At 47.1% G+C, this 19,769-nt stretch overlaps 1 protein-coding gene across 2 annotated transcripts in view; it reads right to left on the reverse strand.

The window, feature by feature from the left end:
* Positions 1-248: 248 nt before the first annotated feature.
* The window catches only part of LOC137302456 (AP-1 complex subunit sigma-1A), a 41,312-nt gene continuing 21,791 nt past the window's right edge, over positions 249-19,769 (reverse strand). For both annotated transcript variants that reach the window (XM_067972141.1, XM_067972142.1), the window contains exons 3-5: positions 9,616-9,724; positions 7,035-7,172; positions 249-2,572 (exon numbers count right to left, since the gene is read on the reverse strand). In XM_067972141.1, the coding sequence (XP_067828242.1) occupies positions 2,525-2,572; positions 7,035-7,172; positions 9,616-9,724 (295 nt within the window). In that variant the 3' untranslated portion in view covers positions 249-2,524. The remainder of the gene's footprint in view (positions 2,573-7,034; positions 7,173-9,615; positions 9,725-19,769) is intronic.

The raw sequence follows: 19,769 nt of genomic DNA on the forward strand, positions 1-19,769 counted from the left end.
ACAGCGCAGAGGGAGCTTTACTCCGTATCTAACCCGGGCTGCAGCTGCCCTGGGAGCGTTTGACGGGACAGCGCAGAGGGAGCTTTACTCTATCTAACCCGGGCTGTAACTGCCCTGGGAGTCACGGATGGTTGAAATGAAAAATGCTAAATTTCACAATACTAAGATCCCTCACCCTGCGAGAACAGAATTCAGTATAATAAAGGAAGACAAGAGTTATACAGTATATGAATAAAACCTCTGACAGATGCTGTTCAATGTTTAATAAATAAAAACTCAAATTTCACAGATTTACATGGATATTTTCACTCCACAAATAATCCCCACAAAAACATTCAAAATTCTGGTAAGGAGGAGGGGGGGTTTGAGTTCAGCTGAAGTCCCACATCGTTGTGGAGAAATCTCCTGTTGTTGTCCTTTGCCCCTAAAATGGTCCCATCAGGAGAAGACATGTTGGAAAATGGAGGCAACAGACTGTGGAAAGCACAGGGTAACCGAGGCAAGTGTCGAAGAGATCCCTTCGATCCCAACATTTAGCGATCAGTGCGTTTTCAGACAAAATCAAACGCGCCCCTCAAAATGGATGAACATGTTTTACAAACAGGGGGGAAACAAGTGATTTGTATAAAACAACTTGATTTTCTTTTCAGGAAAAATAAATGATAGAACAGCCAGGTGCCGCCATTTTGGAAGGATACACAGCAGAGAGAGATTAGTGTGAGAGACATGATTTATTACCCCGCACCGCCATTCCCCAATTAGTGATTTGATTGGTTAATCTGTGCGTGACTTGGGCGGGGTGGGGGGCAACTAAACGGCAATTCCAAAAAGCACGTAAACCTGGAGTCACGTCCTGACCCAACTCTACGGTATAACCGCATCCTGAGTCACCGCGGCCGGGGTGGGGGGAGGGGGGAGTGTGAGTTGGAATCATTGGGTCCCGCCCCAAAGACTAATGGTACCGTGTCGTTTCTACGATCCTGCTGCACTATACAACTCATCACATGTACTGGCTTTTCCCAGCAGGTCCATGGGTTTCAAACCAGGTCCCAGTGCATGCCAGGACGCAGTCCCAGCGCGCGACAGGGTGCGGTCCCGGTATGCAAGGAGACATGGTCCCAGCAGGTGACTAGACATGCGTCTTTGCTGGGTTTCACGCGAGCCCCTCGCCAGGTCTCGTATCTCCCCTCTCCCCCCCCCCCAGCGTCACATTTACATATAAAAATGGCGGCCAGCCTGTGCGTTAACACGCAAAACACCATCACTATCACGCGAAACACCATCAGTGATCGAACACAAGCTGATCGAAATTCCTCCCACCCACCGGAAAAAAAAACATCGAAATCATTAGATCATGAAACCCAGTATTGCCTGTGAATACACACACACACGCACACGCGCACACACACACACAAATGGGCTACAGTCACCCTCATCATAACAAGGCAGCAAGACCAAACCCCATAGAAAATTGGTGAAAATTCATCATCGTGAGCACCTCGTCAATCATTGCAATGAGCAGGGGGAACCTTCTATGGTGAAGAGTCTTTGATTCCAGAATCTGTGCCTATTCACGACTCTGGAATAGGAGATAAATGAAAACACTGCAACTTCCTTCCCTTTTCTATATTAAGTATACATCCTAGTGAAGGTTTCTATCTATATATTATTAAAAATCTTGTGTAGGACACACACTTCCAGTCAGCAGGGTTTTTGGTCACACTTTTGACCATTAATTTTGCCGTCAACTACGACGACATAGTGGTCGGCTGTGGAAGGCTCACCTCCCCACTCCAGCCGTCACAACATGGGCGATCTCCTAAAATATATAGATAAGATAGGCGTCTGCCGTCACCAATATTACCGAGAAACCCCAGGGAGGGAGGGAGCGGGCGGGCAGGTCAGGAAGAATGTCACCGCTCCCACCTCTACAGGAACTCCTGTACTTCGCAAGGAAACGGCTCGCGATCAGCGAAGGGAAATGGACGCAGCCCCATCCACACCAAACGAGCAAAACCATGGAAATGTTCCAACCGTGAAATGGTTTCCATGGCTTCTCGACGCTCATATGCAGGAAAATGAAGTGTTTCTAGTTCAAGCCTCTTCGTTTATATGGGGGCACTGGGTAAGAGCAGAAAATCTTGTGTGTGTCTGTCTGTAATAAAAGACCCCAAGTCCTGGTTTTAGATCATTCCCCGCTACCCTCTCCCATTAACGACCCCAGTTCTGGTTTTACACCCACCTCCCTCCACCTCCCAATTAACGTTAATTCATTAGATCCCACTTTGTCCAGCTGCAGTGCCGAGAGTAGCCTTGGGGTTCGAACTCATGCTGCCCCATGGAATTTAAGGAAACCCACCAGCCACGGGTTGGGCGAGTGGAAATTCAGGGTTCAAAGTTCGATCCTTTATTTCAGACAGACAGCGACTCCACACGATCAATATTACGCAGATAGTGTTTTTGTTCCCCCTCCCAGTCGAGCGAGGCCTCCCCTTTAAATGCAGCCACGAGCTGGTCCGTAACGCTAGGCTAGTCCCATCTCCTCTAGGACACTGCGCGGAGACTCATCGTCCTATAGAGGGAAACACAAATCAAATTAACACAGGAACATAGGGACAGGAGGAGGCCATTCAGCCCTTTGAGCCTGTTCCATCATTCAATACGATCATGACTGATCTGTATCCTAACTCCATCCACCCGCATTGGCTCCACATCCCTTAATATCAAAAATCTATCGATCTCAGATTTAAAATTATTATTACTAGCATCTACTGCTTATTGTTGGAGAGAGTTCCACACTTCTACCACCCTTTGTGTGAAGAAGTGTTCCCTAACTTCTCTCCTGAATGTCCTGGCTCTGATTTTAAGGTTATGTCCCCTTGCCCTAGACAACCCCAACAGCGGAAAAAGTTTCTCTCTCTCTCTCTACCCTAGCAATTCCTTTCAAGAGCCTAGAAACCTCAATCAAATTGCCCCTTAACCTTCTATATTCCAGGGACTACAAGCCTTACAATTAAAGCCAAAACAATTAAACTTTGCGTCAGTGCAAAATCTCAAACAGGTTTTTTAAAAAAACGCAACTCGTACAATGATAGGGTTAATTTAAAAAAAAAAAAAATTTCACTTATATTAATTTCATGTTCATTAAAAACATTTCTAATCAATCTTGATAAGAAGAAGCACTAACTACTCGCAAGGTGTGAAAAGGAGCTGAGAGACGGGAATAGATACAGCTGGAGGACACAAATAGATCGGGGTTGGGGGGAAATTGGTCCAGAAGGGGCCTTGCTTGCAGCCCACCTGTGACCCTCAGCACACCCGCTGCTCCGTGTGCTTCATCCCCCCCTCCCCTGAGCTCCCAGTCGGAACATGCCTTGCTGCGGCGTGCTGTGACCTGGGATTCAGTGCCATTCCCTCTCCCTTTCCTTGATCTTCAGCAAAAAAAAACAAATAATGCTGAGGGAATGGGATTAGGAGGCAGTGTGATCCCAGCTTCTACACAGCAAGTGAAAGAGCCCTACATTCAAATAGAGCAATCAGTCCTACTGTCTAATTTTCGATCCTGGTCTCTGCTTGCTACCTGCCCACAGTGGGTTGATTGAAACCAGGAGCTCAGCCCGTGAGAAACACAGAGGAGGAATTTTCTTTAGGTCTCTGTTGGAGGGAGTGGGATATCAGAGTGTTACAGTGAGGAGTGTGTTCAGCAGGTACTTTATATGGGTCTCTATTAGGAGTGGTATATCAGAGAGTGTTACAGTAAGAAGGGTTACACAAAGGATGTTTTATATGGGTCCTTATTAGAGGCAGTGGGATATCAGACAGTGAGGAGGAGTGTTATATATGGGTCTCTATTAGAGAGGGAGTGGGATACCAGAGAGTGTTACAGTGAGAGGTATGTTATACATGCACAGTTTATATGGGTCTCTATTAGAGGGGGAGTGGGATAGCAGAGAGCAATAGAGTGAGGAGGGTGTTACACCCAGGGTGTTTTATATGGGTCTCTATTAGAGAGGGAGCAGAGTATAAGAGAATGTTAAGGTCTCTATTTGTATTAAAAACCTTACACTTGCATACGCTTCACGTTGTAAATTATATCTATTATAGATTCCTACGTCCCCAATTATGATGGGAACGGCCCTATGTGAACTTGTCACACTGTAATGACATTCTTCCCCTTAAAGTGGAGGTCCTACAGTGCCACCATTGGTGGGAGGGTATAATTGCAGCTGATAAATGTGGTCGTTTGAAGTTATAATGGAAATATATAAATAAGGACAGAATGTATGACTTTAAAATGACTGAATTATATCTGTGCGCCCTGGTCCAATTAAGCCCCTCCCAGTAACCCCATTCCCCTGAAATCTACAACTGATCTTCATTCCCCTCATGGAGCACCACAGGAGAGCAGCTTTATTAAAAATTTTGTTCACCTTTTGTCCAAATCCGCATTGTCACAATTCTTGCTTACACTTTTTGTGTCAACATTTAACATTGAAACTGCCTTATAACATCTAGAATGGAAATCCTGTAGGTAAACAGTTGCCTGTCACGATGTAGTTGCAGGCTCTGGCCATTAGGTGGCTCCGTGAGGTGTGTTTCTGAAGTCTCTCTCCCAACTCTGACCTTGTTTATGAAGATAAAACACATCAACTGACTGTGGGGAACACTACGAGCAATTTACTGGTGTTTAAAATATTCTATTAGTGATAATCAAACAATGTATATTATACCATCAGGGATTATGCATTTAATGAATAATTACTACACTTGAAGAAGCTGTATCCATTTTCCTTGTTACTGATTTGACTATCTGGTTTGACTCGGAACTTTTAATGCTCATATAGCATAATAGGAGCACCACACATCATTAATCTATGAATTAAACATTTAATATAAAACTCTCCCGATAGCTCAACCTATTAAGGCTGTGAACAGTCAAGCCACACAGAATGGCGAGGTTCAAGGTTCAATCTCCAGCTGGGGCTGTGTTAGTCGGTCTCAGTATTAGCAGTAGTAGAAGAAGAGGTCACGGTCTGCACTTGAAAGGGGGGGGGGGGGAATTTAAAACTAATCGGTGGAAACATTATTTCAGTGAGCGAGTGGTAGATCTATAGAACAGGCTCCCTAGGGAGACAGTGGAAGCAGTTAGTGTTGGTTCATTCAAATGAAAATTAGATGGATTTCTTTCAGAAAATAACATTTTGCGATGCAGTATATGAGTAATTGGAGACATGACGCGTGGTGAGTGTTGCATTCTTGGGAGGAACAGGTGACTTTGGATCTACGGTTCCCAAAGCTCTCCACCACTGGGGGTTTTCTTCGCCTCGTGTCTGTCGTAGATTAATTGATAGAGATTGATTGCTATGATTAGTCAACATTATTATTGTATCATACCATTACCAGGATGGTAGACGGCGAACTAGATGGACCTCAGTCTTCTTGTCTAGCAATTCCTATGTAATGCCCCCCCCCCAGTGACTGTGGCAACAAGAGACCCTTCATTAGAATGCAGAACGTGAAGTCCCTTATCTCTCTCTCTCTTCCGCACCACCCCGGTGCCGACAGACCTGCTGTGTATTTCCAGCTCTCGCTGTGTTTTTTCTTTCTTTACCATCTGCAGTTTGTTGTTGTGCTTTATGATTCACTCAATTGACGCGCAGGCCTAGTGACTCACCAGCAGCTGAGTATCCAGCCCTTGTTGCATACTAGCCCAAACTGTACGCGTACGTGTTGAAGGGAGTGGAAACAGTTGCACTGCGCTTATGTTGGAGCTCGGTCTGTGTCTTTTTACTGCCGCGGTTGCAGAAAAGCAGAAGTTACATCTCTGGGGAAATTTTAAAAATGACTTGAAAACCCGGCTTTTTAAAAAGGCATTCTGCCACGCTCTGAAAGAAATTGGCCAACAGAGGGGTGAGAGAATTGAAACAGACCTGTGCGAACGGATGCACAGACTGGTGCTCCAGTCTAGCAGGAGGTTGCTATAATGCACAGAGCCAGGATACTGGTGGTCACCTTAAGGGCGACTCAACGAGTTGGTTAATTAATTCCTCCTCCCCCAGCACAACTATAATTCCACTGGTGACCTTAAGCTTTGAGAGACTGGCGTCCAAGTAGGGTTGGGGGCGGGAAAGAGAGAGCTGGAAACGAGGAAGGAAACATGGATGTAGAACTTGAAGTCAAGAGCTTGAAATCGAGGAAGATAAAATAAGTGGGCCGCAGTTTAGAAGAAAGGCCGCAGATAAACGACAGAGCGCCAAAGGGGCCAAATCACATCACATCCTGTTGACCTTTGACCCAGGCAGCAGATGCACATCGCCATGCAGCCCCACTCGGCCTCGTGAAGAATGAAAATTAAGCTGGGGCCAAATCGCCAAAGTGCTGATTATTTTCCTTATTTCGATTACATTTTAACAACATTTTGTTTCTTCCCACCCTCGGCCCCCATGTGAATCTCGCAGCACATAGGCCGGACTTTCAGCAATCAGGAACGAGGGCCAGGGTCTAGAAGCCAATCCTGCACGAGGGTGACCCCCGCTTAAATACTAAAAAGAGGTGGTACCACCTCATTGTGTGATTGCTAAACTATCCGGAGTTCCCAAAGACGTGTGACGGAGATAACCTCGTACAAGAGGTAGGTACTTCATGACATTATCAGGGCCAGAAGGATCTCCTGGATTGGTTTCGATTGTCCAAGTCGGTGGCAGGGGTGGGTGGGGGGGGGGGGGTCGGAGAGGAATTTCCCAGATTTTCTTTCCCAAATTGGCCTGGGGTGCGGAGTCAATGTATCGTGACGCACAAGGCATCATGATTGTGTGGGACAGGTTGGATGGATTGGAGGGTCCTTCTCTGTTCGTATGTTCATAACATCGGTATGCAATTCACACAGACCAGTTACATAAAAGGAATGGACACCATTCCTACACTTTCCGATCTCCGGTATCAACTCCTCCACCGGGCATTTCCAATTTCCCCACTCAGCGGAACGAGCACGGGTAGGGGCACACGGTCACGATGGCCGCCATTTTTATACGTACCTCTTGCAGGAGGTCCGCCTGCTCAATGGCCTTCATCACATTCTTCTTTGAAGTATCTTGGATCTCACCCCCGATAATAAACTCATCCAAAATGAAGTACGCCTTCTCAAAGTTGAAGATTATATCCAATTCACATACCTGAAAACAAAACAGAAATGAGCAGCACCAATACATTGGAGGCCCCCCCCCACCACTCCTCCACCTTCCCCCCCCCCCCCCCCAGGTTTCTCCAACCAGTTAGGGTGCAAGCATTCATTAGTCTCAAGCCTGCACAGAGCTACAAAGACCTTGAGATCCCCGTGTGCATTCCCAATCTGGGTTGAGTCAGCTTCTTGCGTAGAGATCATAACACGGAAACAGGTTGCTTGGCACATCCGTTCCATGTTGGTGTTTCTCCGCCTCTCGAGCAGTGGTCCTAATCCCAAGTGCCTGCCCTGTTTCCATGTCCCTTTATTCCCCCTTTCCTTCAGCCATCTATTCTTAAAATGTTGATGCGGTCTCTGCTTCAATCACTAACTTCAGTAGTGCATTCCGCAGCCTCACAAGCCCCTGTGTAAAAAAAAAAGTTTCTCCAGCTCTCTGTCCTAAATCGCTTACATTTTATCTTATAATCTAGACCCCCTCATCTCTGGAAGCAATCTGCCTCTTTATTTCATCTGTCCTATCCCTTCACAATCTTAATCACCTCTATCAAATCGCCCTGTAATCGCGTCTGTTCAACAAAAACAGCCCCAATTTTTCAGGTCTTTCTTTGTATTTGATACCATGATGTGGAGATGCCGGTGATGGACTGGGGTTGACAATTGTAAACAATTTTACAACACCAAGTTATAGTTAAAATTGCTGGACTATAACTTGGTGTTGTAAAATTGTTTACAATATTTGATACCAGGCAGCATCCTGGTGAATCTGCATTGAACACTTTCTATTGCCTCAAAATCCTTCCTATATTGTGGAGCTCAAAAACAGCACACAGTCCTCCAACTGTGGTCTTACTAAGATTTTATATAGATTCACCATTACATCTCGATTTTTATATTCTATACCTCTCCCCAAAAAAAACAGCATTCCATTTGTTTTTTTATGGCCTTATGGACTTGAGATGATACTTTTAATGTCTTGTGAACCTGAACCCCCAAATCACTGCTCTTCCACATCACCCACCTTCAAAGTGCAATTATATCCCCCACCACCCCCAAAACATACCACCTCACATTTACTGACATTGAATTTCATCTGCCACTATTTTGCCCATTCCACCATCTTATTAACATTTCCTTGCAGCTTCCTTTGGTCTTCAGAATTATTTATTATTCCTCCTACTTTAGTCGACAAATTTGGACATCGCTCCCTCAGGCCCTTCATCCAAATCACTGATGTACACAGCGCACAGAAGCAGTCCCAGTCCAGAACCCTGTGGGACACCGCCACCCTTACTTCCTACTCTGGCTTCCTCCCTTCTAACCAGTTTCTAATCTTAATTTGCTACCCTCCCCCTAATTCCATATCCCTTAATCTTCTCCAATAGTCTCCGGAGTGGTACCTTGTCAAAGGCTTTCTGAAAGTCCACGTACACCCCATCCGCTGCATTTTAATCCACCATCATCTTTAAAGACTCCAAACATTTCCCCATCAGAGGTTCTCACTATTGGGACAGCAGTTGGTCTTAGGTCTTAGCGTCCATTGGCTAGAGAGCGAGAGATTTAAAAAAAAAATTCTGCCAGGGTTCCCACTCCTGACCGCTAGCCAGTGAGCCCTGCTAAGGAGTGCAGATGTCGCACCACAGGATTGGGTTCATATGTGATGCACACCACAGTTGAATAGTTACTCATGGTTTAGGTTCAATGAAACGGAGGGCACCCTGCAACTCAACGAAACAGAGGGCACTGTGCTAATCAATCGTCTGAAGGGATATTTACTGCAAAGCAGCAGAGCTAAGTGGTTCAGTTTGAGCTCCTCTGTGTTAACCCACGTCACACCTCAATCTCCACCATTGCCATGAGATGAACCACATGGCAGCGATAAGCGGTGACACTCACTACAAGCACTGGCATCAATCTCGACCTAACTCCCCTTCACCAACTGCTCCAGGGACTTCTATTCACAGCTTGCCCAGCTGTGGGACGGGCACCGAGTTAGGATTCTGTGCCTTTCCCTCTACATTTCTTGCTGTCCAGCAAAAGGAGGCATCAGTATCAGTGTGAAAAGTGACATTGTATCCACAAAGCCGGTGAAACAGGGCTAGTTAATAGAACTACTGGTCGAATAGTTTAATTCTTCCTCTTCCCTTGGAAGTGGTACCTGGCTCTCACTGACCTGATTGAAATCAGGGCTCATTACATGGGTGATGACAAATGCAGACTGGCCTCCCCATCATTCCAGTCTTCAGAATGGCCATTTAATCTCTCCATGGCCTTACCCCACTCTCCCTTTGCGATCTCCTCCTTTACACACCCCTCTCTCACCTCCCACCAACTGAGTCACGCACTGCGGGATGGTTCCTTTTACCACCCGGCTGTACAGCTAAACTGGCCAAAAAGACCACCCCATTCAGTCGGCCGATAGGTGCAAGATTACTTACACTCCCAAAGTATTTGTCCAGCAGCTCCACGTAGCGGTGGATGAGCTCCAGGGTCAGGAGCTCGTTGTCTTGATCTTCAATTGCACAACAGAAATATAGACTAGCGTACCTGTCAGGGAGAGTCAAGAGGAGACCTTAGTTTTTGTCACCCACCCCCACACACACTCTAATCCTACCATCTCAGCTAAACTCTCCAACCCGACTGAGTGCAACCCTTGCACCACTTTAAAACCTCAGCCACATCCCATCTCAGCTTTCGTTTTTCTGAAGTAAATAGACCCAATTCTTGGAGCCTATCCAACTAAGAGCCCCAAAGCTCAGAATCATCCAGGTCTCCAGCCTCTGCACCTTCCCCAGAGCCTCGACATCCTTCAGCGTGTGCAGAGACCAAAACGCAACGTAATACCCCAGGTGCGGACAGACCAGAGCCTCGTGTAACCCAAGTGGAGTGCTCTTCATTTTGTTCTCAAATGGTCCCAACAGTACAACCAACTCACAATGCTCAGGCACCTTTAATGATCAATTACCCCCGTTTGGGTCTGTTGGACAGTTACAACTGTACGTGTTTCCTTTGATGTTTGGTCTGTCGAATTTGCCAACAAGCATCAGTAGGCCCATCGAGCCCACCCTATCCAGACATGGTGCAACCTTGCACATGTAGGGGGCATGATTAAGAAGTTTGCAGGTGATACAAATATTGGCCGTGTGGTTGATAGTGAGGAGGAAAGCTGTAGACTGCAGGAAGATATCAATGGACTGGTCAGGTGGGCAGAAAAGTGGCAAATGGAATTCAATCTGGAGAAGTGTGAGGTAATGCATTTGGGGAGGGCAAACAAGGCAAGGGAATACACAATAAATTGGAGGATACTGAAAGGTGTAGAGGAAATGAGGGACCTTGGAGTCCACAGATCCCCGAAGGTAGCAGGACAGGTCGATAAGTTGGTTAAGAAGGCATATGGGATATTTCCTTTATTAGCCGATGCATAGAATATAAGAGCAGGGAGGTTATGCTGGAATTGTATAAAACACTGGTTAGGACACAGCTTGAGTAATGTGTACAGTTAGAGTCATAGAAGTTAGAGTCATAGAAGTTTACAACATGGAAACAGGCCCTTCGGCCCAACATGTCCATGTCGCCCAGTTTATACCACTAAGCTAGTCCCAATTGCCTGCACTTGGCCCATATCCCTCTATACCCATCTTACCCATGTAACTGTCCAAATGCTTTTTAAAAGACAAAATTGTACCCGCCTCTACTACTGCCTCTGGCAGCTCGTTCCAGCCACTCACCACCCTTTGAGTGAAAAAATTGCCCCTCTGGACCCTTTTGTATCTCTCCCCTCTCACCTTAAATCTATGCCCTCTCGTTTTCGACTCCCCTACCTTTGGGAAAAGATTTTGACTATCTACCTTATCTATGCCCCTCATTATTTTATAGACTTCTATAAGATCACCCCTAAACCTCCTACTCTCCAGGGAAAAAAGTCTCAGTCTATCCAACCTCTCCCTATAAGTCAAACCATCAAGTCCCAGTAGCATCCTAGTAAATCTTTTCTGCACTCTTTCTAGTTTAATAATATCCTTTCTATAATAGGGTGACCAGAACTGTACACAGTATTCCAAGTGCGGCCCTACCAATGTCCTGTACAACTTCAACAAGACATCCCAACTCCTGTATTCAATGTTCTGACCAATGAAACCAAGCATGCTGAATGCCTTCTTCACCACCCTATCCACCTGTGACTCCACTTTCAAGGAGCTATGAACCTGTACTCCTAGATCTCTTTGTTCTATAACTCTCCCCAACGCCCTACCATTAATGGAGTAGGTCCTGGCCCGATTCGATCAACCAAAACGCATCACCTCACATTTATCTAAATTTTTTAATTTTTTTTATTCGTTCACGGGATGTGGGCGTCGCTGGCGAGGCCAGCATTTATTGCCCATCCCTAACTGCCGTCGAGAAGGTGGTGGTGAGCCGCCTTCTTGAACCGCTGCAGTCCGTGTGGTGACGGTTCTCCCACAGTGCTGTTAGGAAGGGAGTTCCAGGATTTTGACCCAGCGACAATGAAGGAACGGCGATATATTTCCAAGTCGGGATGGTGTGTGACTTGGAGGGGAAGTTGCAGGTGGTGTTGTTCCCATGTGCCTGCTGCTCTTGTCCTTCTAGGTGGTAGAGGTCGCGGGTTTGGGAGGTGCTGTCGAAGAAGCCTTGGCGAGTTGCTGCAGTGCATTCTGTGGATGGTACACACTGCAGCCACAGTGCGCCGGTGGTAAAGGGAGTGAATGTTTAGGGTGGTGGATGGGGTGCCAATCAAGCGGGCTGCTTTATCTTGGACGGTGTCGAGCTTCTTGAGTGTTGTTGGAGCTGCACTCATCCAGGCAAGTGGAGAGTATTCCATCACATTCCTGACTTGCGCCTTGTAGATGGTGGAAAGGCTTTGGGGAGTCAGGAGGTGAATCACTCGCCGCAGAATACCCAGCCTCTGACCTGCTCTCGTCACCACAGTATTTATATGGCTGGTCCAGTTAAGTTTCTGGTCAATGTTGACCCCCAGGATGTTGATGGTGGGGGATTTGGCGATGGTAATGCCGTTGAATGTCAGGGGGAGGTGGTTAGACTCTCCCTTGTTGGAGATGGTCATTGCCTGGCACTTATCTGGCGCGAATGTTACTTGCCACTTATGAGCCCAAGCCTGGATGTTGTCCAGGTCTTGCTGCATGCGGGCTCGGACTCCTTCATTATTTGAGGGGTTGCGAATGGAACTGAACACTGTGCAGTCATCAGCGAACATCCCTATTTCTGACCTTATGATGGAGGGAAGGTCATTGATGAAGCAGCTGAACATGGTTGGGCCTGGGACACTGCCCTGAGGAACTCCTGCAGCAATGTCCTGGGGCTGAGATGATTGGCCTCCAACAACCACTACCATCTTCCTTTGTGCTAGGTATGACTCCAGCCACTGGAGAGTTTTCCCCCTGATTTCCATTGACTTCAATTTTACTAGGGCTCCTTGGTGCCACACTCGGTCAAATGCTGCCTTGATGTCAAGGGCAGTCACTCTCACCTCACCTCTTTAGCTCTTTTGTCCATATTTGGACCAAGGCTGTAATGAGGTCTGGTGCCGAGTGGTCCTGGCGGAACCCAAACTGAGCATCGGTGAGCAGGTTATTGGTGAGTAAGTGCCGCTTGATAGCACTGTCGACGACACCTTCTATCACTTTGCTGATGATTGAGAGTAGACTGATGGGGCGGTAATTGGCCGGATTGGATTTGTCCTGCTTTTTTCTGGTCACATTACAGGAAAGATGTAATTGCACTGGAGAGGGTACGGAGGAGATTTACGAGGATGTTGGCAGGACTGGAGAATTTTAGCTATGAGGAAAGATTGGACAGGCTGGGGTTTGGAACAAAGGAGGCTGAGGGGTGATTTAATTGAGATGTATAAAATTAGGAGGGGCTTAGATAGAGTGGATAGGAAGGACCTATTTCTCTTAGCAGAGAGGTCAATAACCAGGGGGCATAGATTTAAAGTGATTGGTAGAAGTATTAGAGGGGAGCTGAGGAAAAATTTCTTCACCCAGAGGGTGGTGGGGGTCTGGAACTCACTGCCTGAGAGGGCGGTAGAGGCAGAAACCCTCAACTTATTTAAAAAGTACCTGGATGTGCACCTGAAGTGCTGTAACCTACAGGGCCACGGACCCAGTGCAGGAAAGTGGGATTAGGCTGGGTGGCTCATTTACAGCCGACGCGGACACGATGGGCCAAATGGCTCCTTCATTGACCCAACTCCTTTCTGCGGCATCTCCGGGCAGAGGCAATAGGCCAGAGGAAAAACCCTGTATCCAATTCAGGAAAAAATTCCAGGAAATTCCTCTCCTACTTTATACTGCAATCAAGTGAAGACCCTTGGTTACCCTGGTATAAATATGCAGGGATGTTCCACAACCTACATTTATCCATTCCTCTAACGTCTCTAGATCTGGTCTAAATTACTGCTATTTAATAGAAATTGGCTACTACTTTTCCCTGCAGCGACTGCGTGTCAAAAAGTAATTCATTGGATTTGGGAATCGCTTTGGGATGTCCTGAGACTGGGATAAGAAGCTGCACGAACGAAAGGACGGTCTTTCTGCACGTGAACGTCAGCCTAGATCGTCACCCCTGGCAGGGAAGCTGTAATTGGCCTCAGCGTCCCTGGGTTAGTGACGGAGAAAGAAAGAAAACAAAATCAGCCAGGTTTCCTGCTCCTCAATGTTATCCAGTGGAGGGGCGGGTGTGCGGTCATCGGGATATGGCCAGGATTCAGATGAGCTGCTGCTGCGCCTCCCGCGGTCAAATAGCGCTCGCGGCCGAGGCTCGCACATGAAGAATGGCCACCTGGGTGACCAGCGCTTCGTGGAGCCACACCGCAGGAAGGAGTGAAGAAGCTTCCAGAGAGGAGGAGGAAAGAACGAACGAACTTGCATTTAGATAGTGCTTTTCACGACCTCAGGACATCCCAAAGGGCTTTACAGCCAATGAAGTACTTCTTGAAGTGTAGTCACTGTTGTAACGTAGAAAACGCAGCAGCCAATTTGTGCATAGCAAGATCCCACAAACAGCAACGAGATAATGACTAGATAATCTGTTTTTTTTTAATGTAGTTTGAGGGATAAATATTGGCCAGGATAACGGGGAGAACTCCCCTGCTTTTCTTTGAAATAGTGCCGTTGGATCTTTTACGTCCACCCGAGGGGGCAGACATGGCCTTGGTTTAACGTCTCATCCAAAAGACGACACCTCCAACAGTGCATCACTCCCTCAGTACTGGCACTGGGAGTGTCAGCTGAGATTTTTGTGCTCAAGTCTCTGGTGTGGGACTTGAACCCACAACCTTCTGACTCAGAGGAAGACAAAAAAAACCCACAGCAAGGCAAGAGTGGGGGTGGAGACGGGGGGACTTCTGCCAACCCAGCTGAGCAAACACGGCCAAAGTCACGACTGAAAAAAAAATAGCAATCCAAATTATCCACAGATCACAGAGCAATTAGGAGGCTCTTCCAGTCCCTGTTCAGCATTTACACTTCTCCGATTCCCCGGCTGGGATTTCAAGTGCCGCACTCGAGAAAGGTCAGATCACAATCTGAACGTTAATTGCTCGAAAGATGCGGTAAGAATTTTCCGAATCGTTCCACTGCAGTTAAAACCACTCAAGGCCTCTCTCCCCTCCTTGCACCCACCTTTCCGGTCGAGTTGCAATCCAAGGCTGCGTTCACACTACGACCTTAGCACGGTGCGACGTGATATAGGAACAGGAGTGGGCCATTCAGCCCCTCGAGCCTGTTCCGCCATTCAATTAGGTCAGGGCTGACCTGTATCTTAAATCCATCTACCCGCCTTGGATTTATATCCCTTAATACCCTTGCCTAATAAAAATCTATCTATCTCAGTTTTGAAATTTTCAATTTATCTCCAGCTTCGACAACTTCTATTTTGGGGGGGGGGGGGGGGAGGGGCGGAGTTCCAAATTTCCATTGCCCTTTGTGTGAAGACGAATCACTTTGAATGGCCTGGCTCTAATTTTAAGGTTATTCCCCCTTGTTCTAGTCTCCCCACCAGAGGAAATAGTTTCTCTCTCTCTACCCTATCAACTCCTTTCATCATCTTAAACATGTGGATGTAGTGGAACTTCAGTCAGGGCCATTGGTTTGACACAACAACAACTTGCATTTATATAGCGCCTTTAACGTAGTAGAATATCCCAAGGCGCTTCACAGGAGCGATTATCAAACAAAATTTGATACTGAGCCACATAAGGAGATATTAGGACAGGTGACCAAAAGCTTGGTCGAAGAGGTAGGTTTTAGGATGTGCCTTAAAAAGGAGAGGTGGAGAGGTTTAGGGAGGGAATTCCAGAGCTTAGGGCCTAGGCAGCTGAAGGCACGCCCGCCAATGGCGGAGTGATGAAAGTCGGGCATGAGCAAGAGGACCGACTGGAGGAATGCAAAAATCTCAGAGGGTTGTAGGGCTGGAGGAGGTTACAGAGATAGGGAGGGGGTGAGGGCCATGGGGGGGATTTGAAAACAACGATGAGAATTTTAAAATCGAGATGATGCCAGACCGGGAGCCAATGTACGTCAGTGAGGACATGGGTGAACAGGACTTGGTGCGAGTTAGGATGCGGGCAGCAGAGTTTTGGATGAGCTGAAGTTTACAGGGATTGGAAGGTGGGAGGCCGGCCAGGAGAGCATTGGTAGAGTTGAGTCTGGAGGTAACAAAGTCCCGCAGTTAGTGGTGACTCATCGAAAGCTTTATGTTGGACGAGGCGTTGGGACAGCACAGAAGCTGAAGGGGTGATGTTAGGATCTTTCTGTGGATGAATTACGATGGGCCAAATGACCTTCCTCATCCATTATTATCTTGTGAACTTGGAAGGGAAAGAGAGAGAGAGAGAGAGAGAGAGAGAGAGATGCAGAGAAAGAAAGAGAGAAGCATACGCAGATACCAGGCAGGGATGGAGATTAGACGAGGCCGTGTTGAACAGCACGTCGACAATTGTTGTCTAGGCTCACACGAGGAACAGCAGTGGCACAAGAGGGCTGCTAGCACCCATGCAGCTGGAGCCCAGCAAGAGTTAGCCCCTTCAGCAGAGGAACGCAGCCCGTTGAGGGTATGGTAGTGTACTGGTTACTGGTGACTGGACTAGTAATCCAGCGAATGTGAGTTCAAATCTCACCGTGGCAGAATGAGAATTTGAATTCAGTTGAAAAAAATCCAGCATCAGGAAAAGTGACCACCAACCTGTCGGAGTGTCGTAAAAATCCAACTGGTTCACTAATGTTCTTTGGGGAAGGAAGCCTGCCGTCCTTATCTGGTCTGGGCCTATATGTAACTCCAGTCCCACACTGATGTGGTTGACTCTTAACTACCCTCTGCAAAGCCCCTCCGTTGTATCAAAACTAGGGATGGGCAATAAAATGCCCGCCTTGCCAGCGACGCCCACATCCCGAGAATGAATTTTTAAAAAGCTGGGGTAAGGAATCACACTCGGGCGATTCGCAGTTACAGCCTTTGCAAGGCAAGGCCACAGACACAGCATTCCCCAGCCACACACGCATGCTGAAGGGTCACAGCCCCTGACCCCAGGGATCTATAAAGGAACCTTTCAACGAGATGGTGAAGTTTGCCTCGAGCCGGCCTGAAATGCTGGCTCACTGCCAGCACGGAATTACCCGCTAAAGTGCTTTTCCCACCTGTGGGATTTATTTCACGACCACTTTTTACACGTGAATTTGAAGGCTCCAGCGACTCTAAACGAGGCCAATATTCCTTCCGGCAGCTTCCTGAGCACGGACACAAGTTTAGAATCAAATGGGCACTCATGATTTTCTCGCGCTGATGAGAACAGACAGGGAAGCAAACAAAAAGACTGTGACGTAGCTGAAGTAGACTGTACGGTGGACGGGAGTGTGACGTAGCTGAGGTAGATTGTGCAGTGGACGGGACCGCGGCGTAGCTGAAGTAGACCGTGCGGTGGATGGGAGTGTGCAGTGGACGGGACTGTGCGGTGGATGGGAGTGAGACGTAGCTGAGGTAGACTGTGTGGTGGACGGCAGACTGCGACGCCGCTGAGGTAGATCGTGTCGTGGACGGTAGAATATGATATAGCTGAAGTAAACCGATTGGTGGGAAAAGGAATGCTTGAGTTGTACGTCTCTCTTCCAGATCCAGCGCAGACCGATGGGATTGTAGCTCTCCCCTCCAGATGCAGGTGTCGCCACCAGACGCAGCCCAGACTGATCGATTGGATGTCTCCTCTCTTCTGATCCAACATAAAATGCATTTGGCAAGTTTCAACTCAGTTCCCAGTGGGCACGAAACAGCCCCTCATGGACATTATTGCAAAGCCAGAGAACGCAAGTTCAAGGTTGTCAGGTGTAAGAAATGTCACACTTACAACAGGGGACACACATCTGAAATTGGAGTGCAATTGCATTGTTGAGCTAGAGTACCATAGAACCATATTTGATGGGACAGTGTAGAGGGAGCTTTACTCTGTACTTAACCCGTGCTGTACCTGTCCTGGGAGTGTTTGATGGGACAGTGTAGAGGGAGCTTTACTCTGTATCTAACCCGTGCTGTACCTGCCCTGGGAGTGTTTGATGGGACAGTGTAGAGGGAGCTTTACTTTGTATTTAACCCGTGCTGTACCTGCCCTGGGAGTGTTTGATGGGTCAGTGTAGATGGAGCTTTACTTTGTATTTAACCCGTGCTGTACCTGATCATCATTGCACTTGCAGAATCAGAATCAGGTCAAGAGGAAATGTAGTTTTGAAACATTAAACCCCTGGAATAGTTTTGGACCATTAAAACGTTCTTGTTGCTAGGAAGTCAACCCTGTTGTTAAAGGCATTTTGTGTCTTTTATCGCTTGAAACAAGAAACATGTGGTTTGTGCAGACAACTCCCACTGATACTTCTCAGAGGATTGATGCTGATATTGCTGGAGTCGTACAATAATCTTTGCTGCTCAATGGCCCAAATTAGCTGATAAATGGTCGACAGTGATGAATAATCCAGGACTGAGAGATCCTGAATCACTTACTTTATCACCATGCTTTTCTGCATATCGTGCACACTGAGTATTACAGAAAGGATCAGCAGGAATCACTGACAGGAAAGCTTACACAACATAATCCATTTAAGAGCTGCATTTAAGAGAAGCCAAGACTTCCTTCCGCCCGCTAATGTACAAGTTTACGAAACAGAACACTTTACTTCTGTGGTTAATACCATGCTCAGTGCAAGGGATTCAGTAGTGATTGATCAAAGGCAAGTTCTGTCACACTCCTGATTCCCAAATGGTAACAAGATGGAAGTCCAGAATAGTTACTCATCTCCGACAATTCAATCTACGGACAGAGAGCTGGGGCGGGGTGGGGGGGGGGGGGGAAGAGGAGAAAGAGGGGAAAGACAGGAGAGGAGGAAGAAGAGAGCACGGAGGAGGGGGGGGGGGGGGGGGAGAGGCATGAGGAGGAAGAAAAAGAGAAGAGGAGTAAGAGGGAGTGAAGGACAGGGGAGGAGGAGCACATGAGAACTCGGAAATGTAGTAAACAACGTGGAGGATAGTAACAGACTTCAAGAGGACAGAGACAGACTGGTGAAATGGGCAGACGCATGGCAGATGAAATTTAACACAGAAGTGTGAAGTGATGCATTTTGTTAGGAAATGAGGGGAGGCAATACAAACTAAATGGTAACATTTTAAAGGGGATGCAGAAACAGAGTCCTGGGGGCGTATGTACACAAATCTTTGAAGGTGGCAAGACAAGTTGAGAAGGCTGTTAAAAAGGCATACTAGATCCTTGGCTTTATAAACAAAGGCCTAGAGTATAAAAGTAAGGAAGTTATGCTAAACCTTCATAAAACATTGGTTAGGTCCCAGCTGGAGTATTGTAGCCAATTCTGGGCATCACACTTTAGGAAGGATGTCAAGGCCTTGGAGAGGGTGCAGAGGAGATTTACTAGAAAGATATCAGGAATGAGGGACTTCAGTTATGTGAAGAGAGTGGAGAAGATGGGGTTGTTCTCCTTAGAGCAGAGAAGGTTAAGGGGAGATTTAATAGAGGTGTTCAAAATTATGAGGGGTTTTGATTGAGTAAATAGGGAGAAACCATTTCCAATGGCAGAAGAGTCAGTAACCGTGCAATAGGAGGTCAGGGATAGCACGAGCGTGTGCAAATCGTGGAGAGGGTGGGAAGAGGGACACTTGGACCCCTTGCCACTTCCCATCGCTATCCAGTGACCCTGCAGGAACATCCATGCATGGACTTCAAACGAGAGCAGGACTGAGCTGAGCTGTAAGGCCAATCCCGGTTGCACCCCTGCTGATGCTCATCGGGCAGGCTACGGGCCCGCACCCGAGGAACAAGGCCCAATGCGTGTCAGGGAGAGGACAGGAGGTTGTGCAAGAGCTTCCACTGGCTGCTCCAGCTGGAAATAAAAACAGTCTGTAAAAGCCAAGAGCAAAACATTACTAACCAGGAGCATATGGAGCAAAATAAACTAGGCAGAACCAGCAAGATAAAAATATTTAGTTAAAAGAAACCACACACACTCACAAGCCAAAGCTTCTTGCAACTTTTGAATACAATACAAAAACATCGTTTGGA

This window comes from Heptranchias perlo, chromosome 35, assembly GCF_035084215.1.
Source record: "Heptranchias perlo isolate sHepPer1 chromosome 35, sHepPer1.hap1, whole genome shotgun sequence".
NCBI classification, from domain to species: domain Eukaryota; kingdom Metazoa; phylum Chordata; class Chondrichthyes; order Hexanchiformes; family Hexanchidae; genus Heptranchias; species Heptranchias perlo.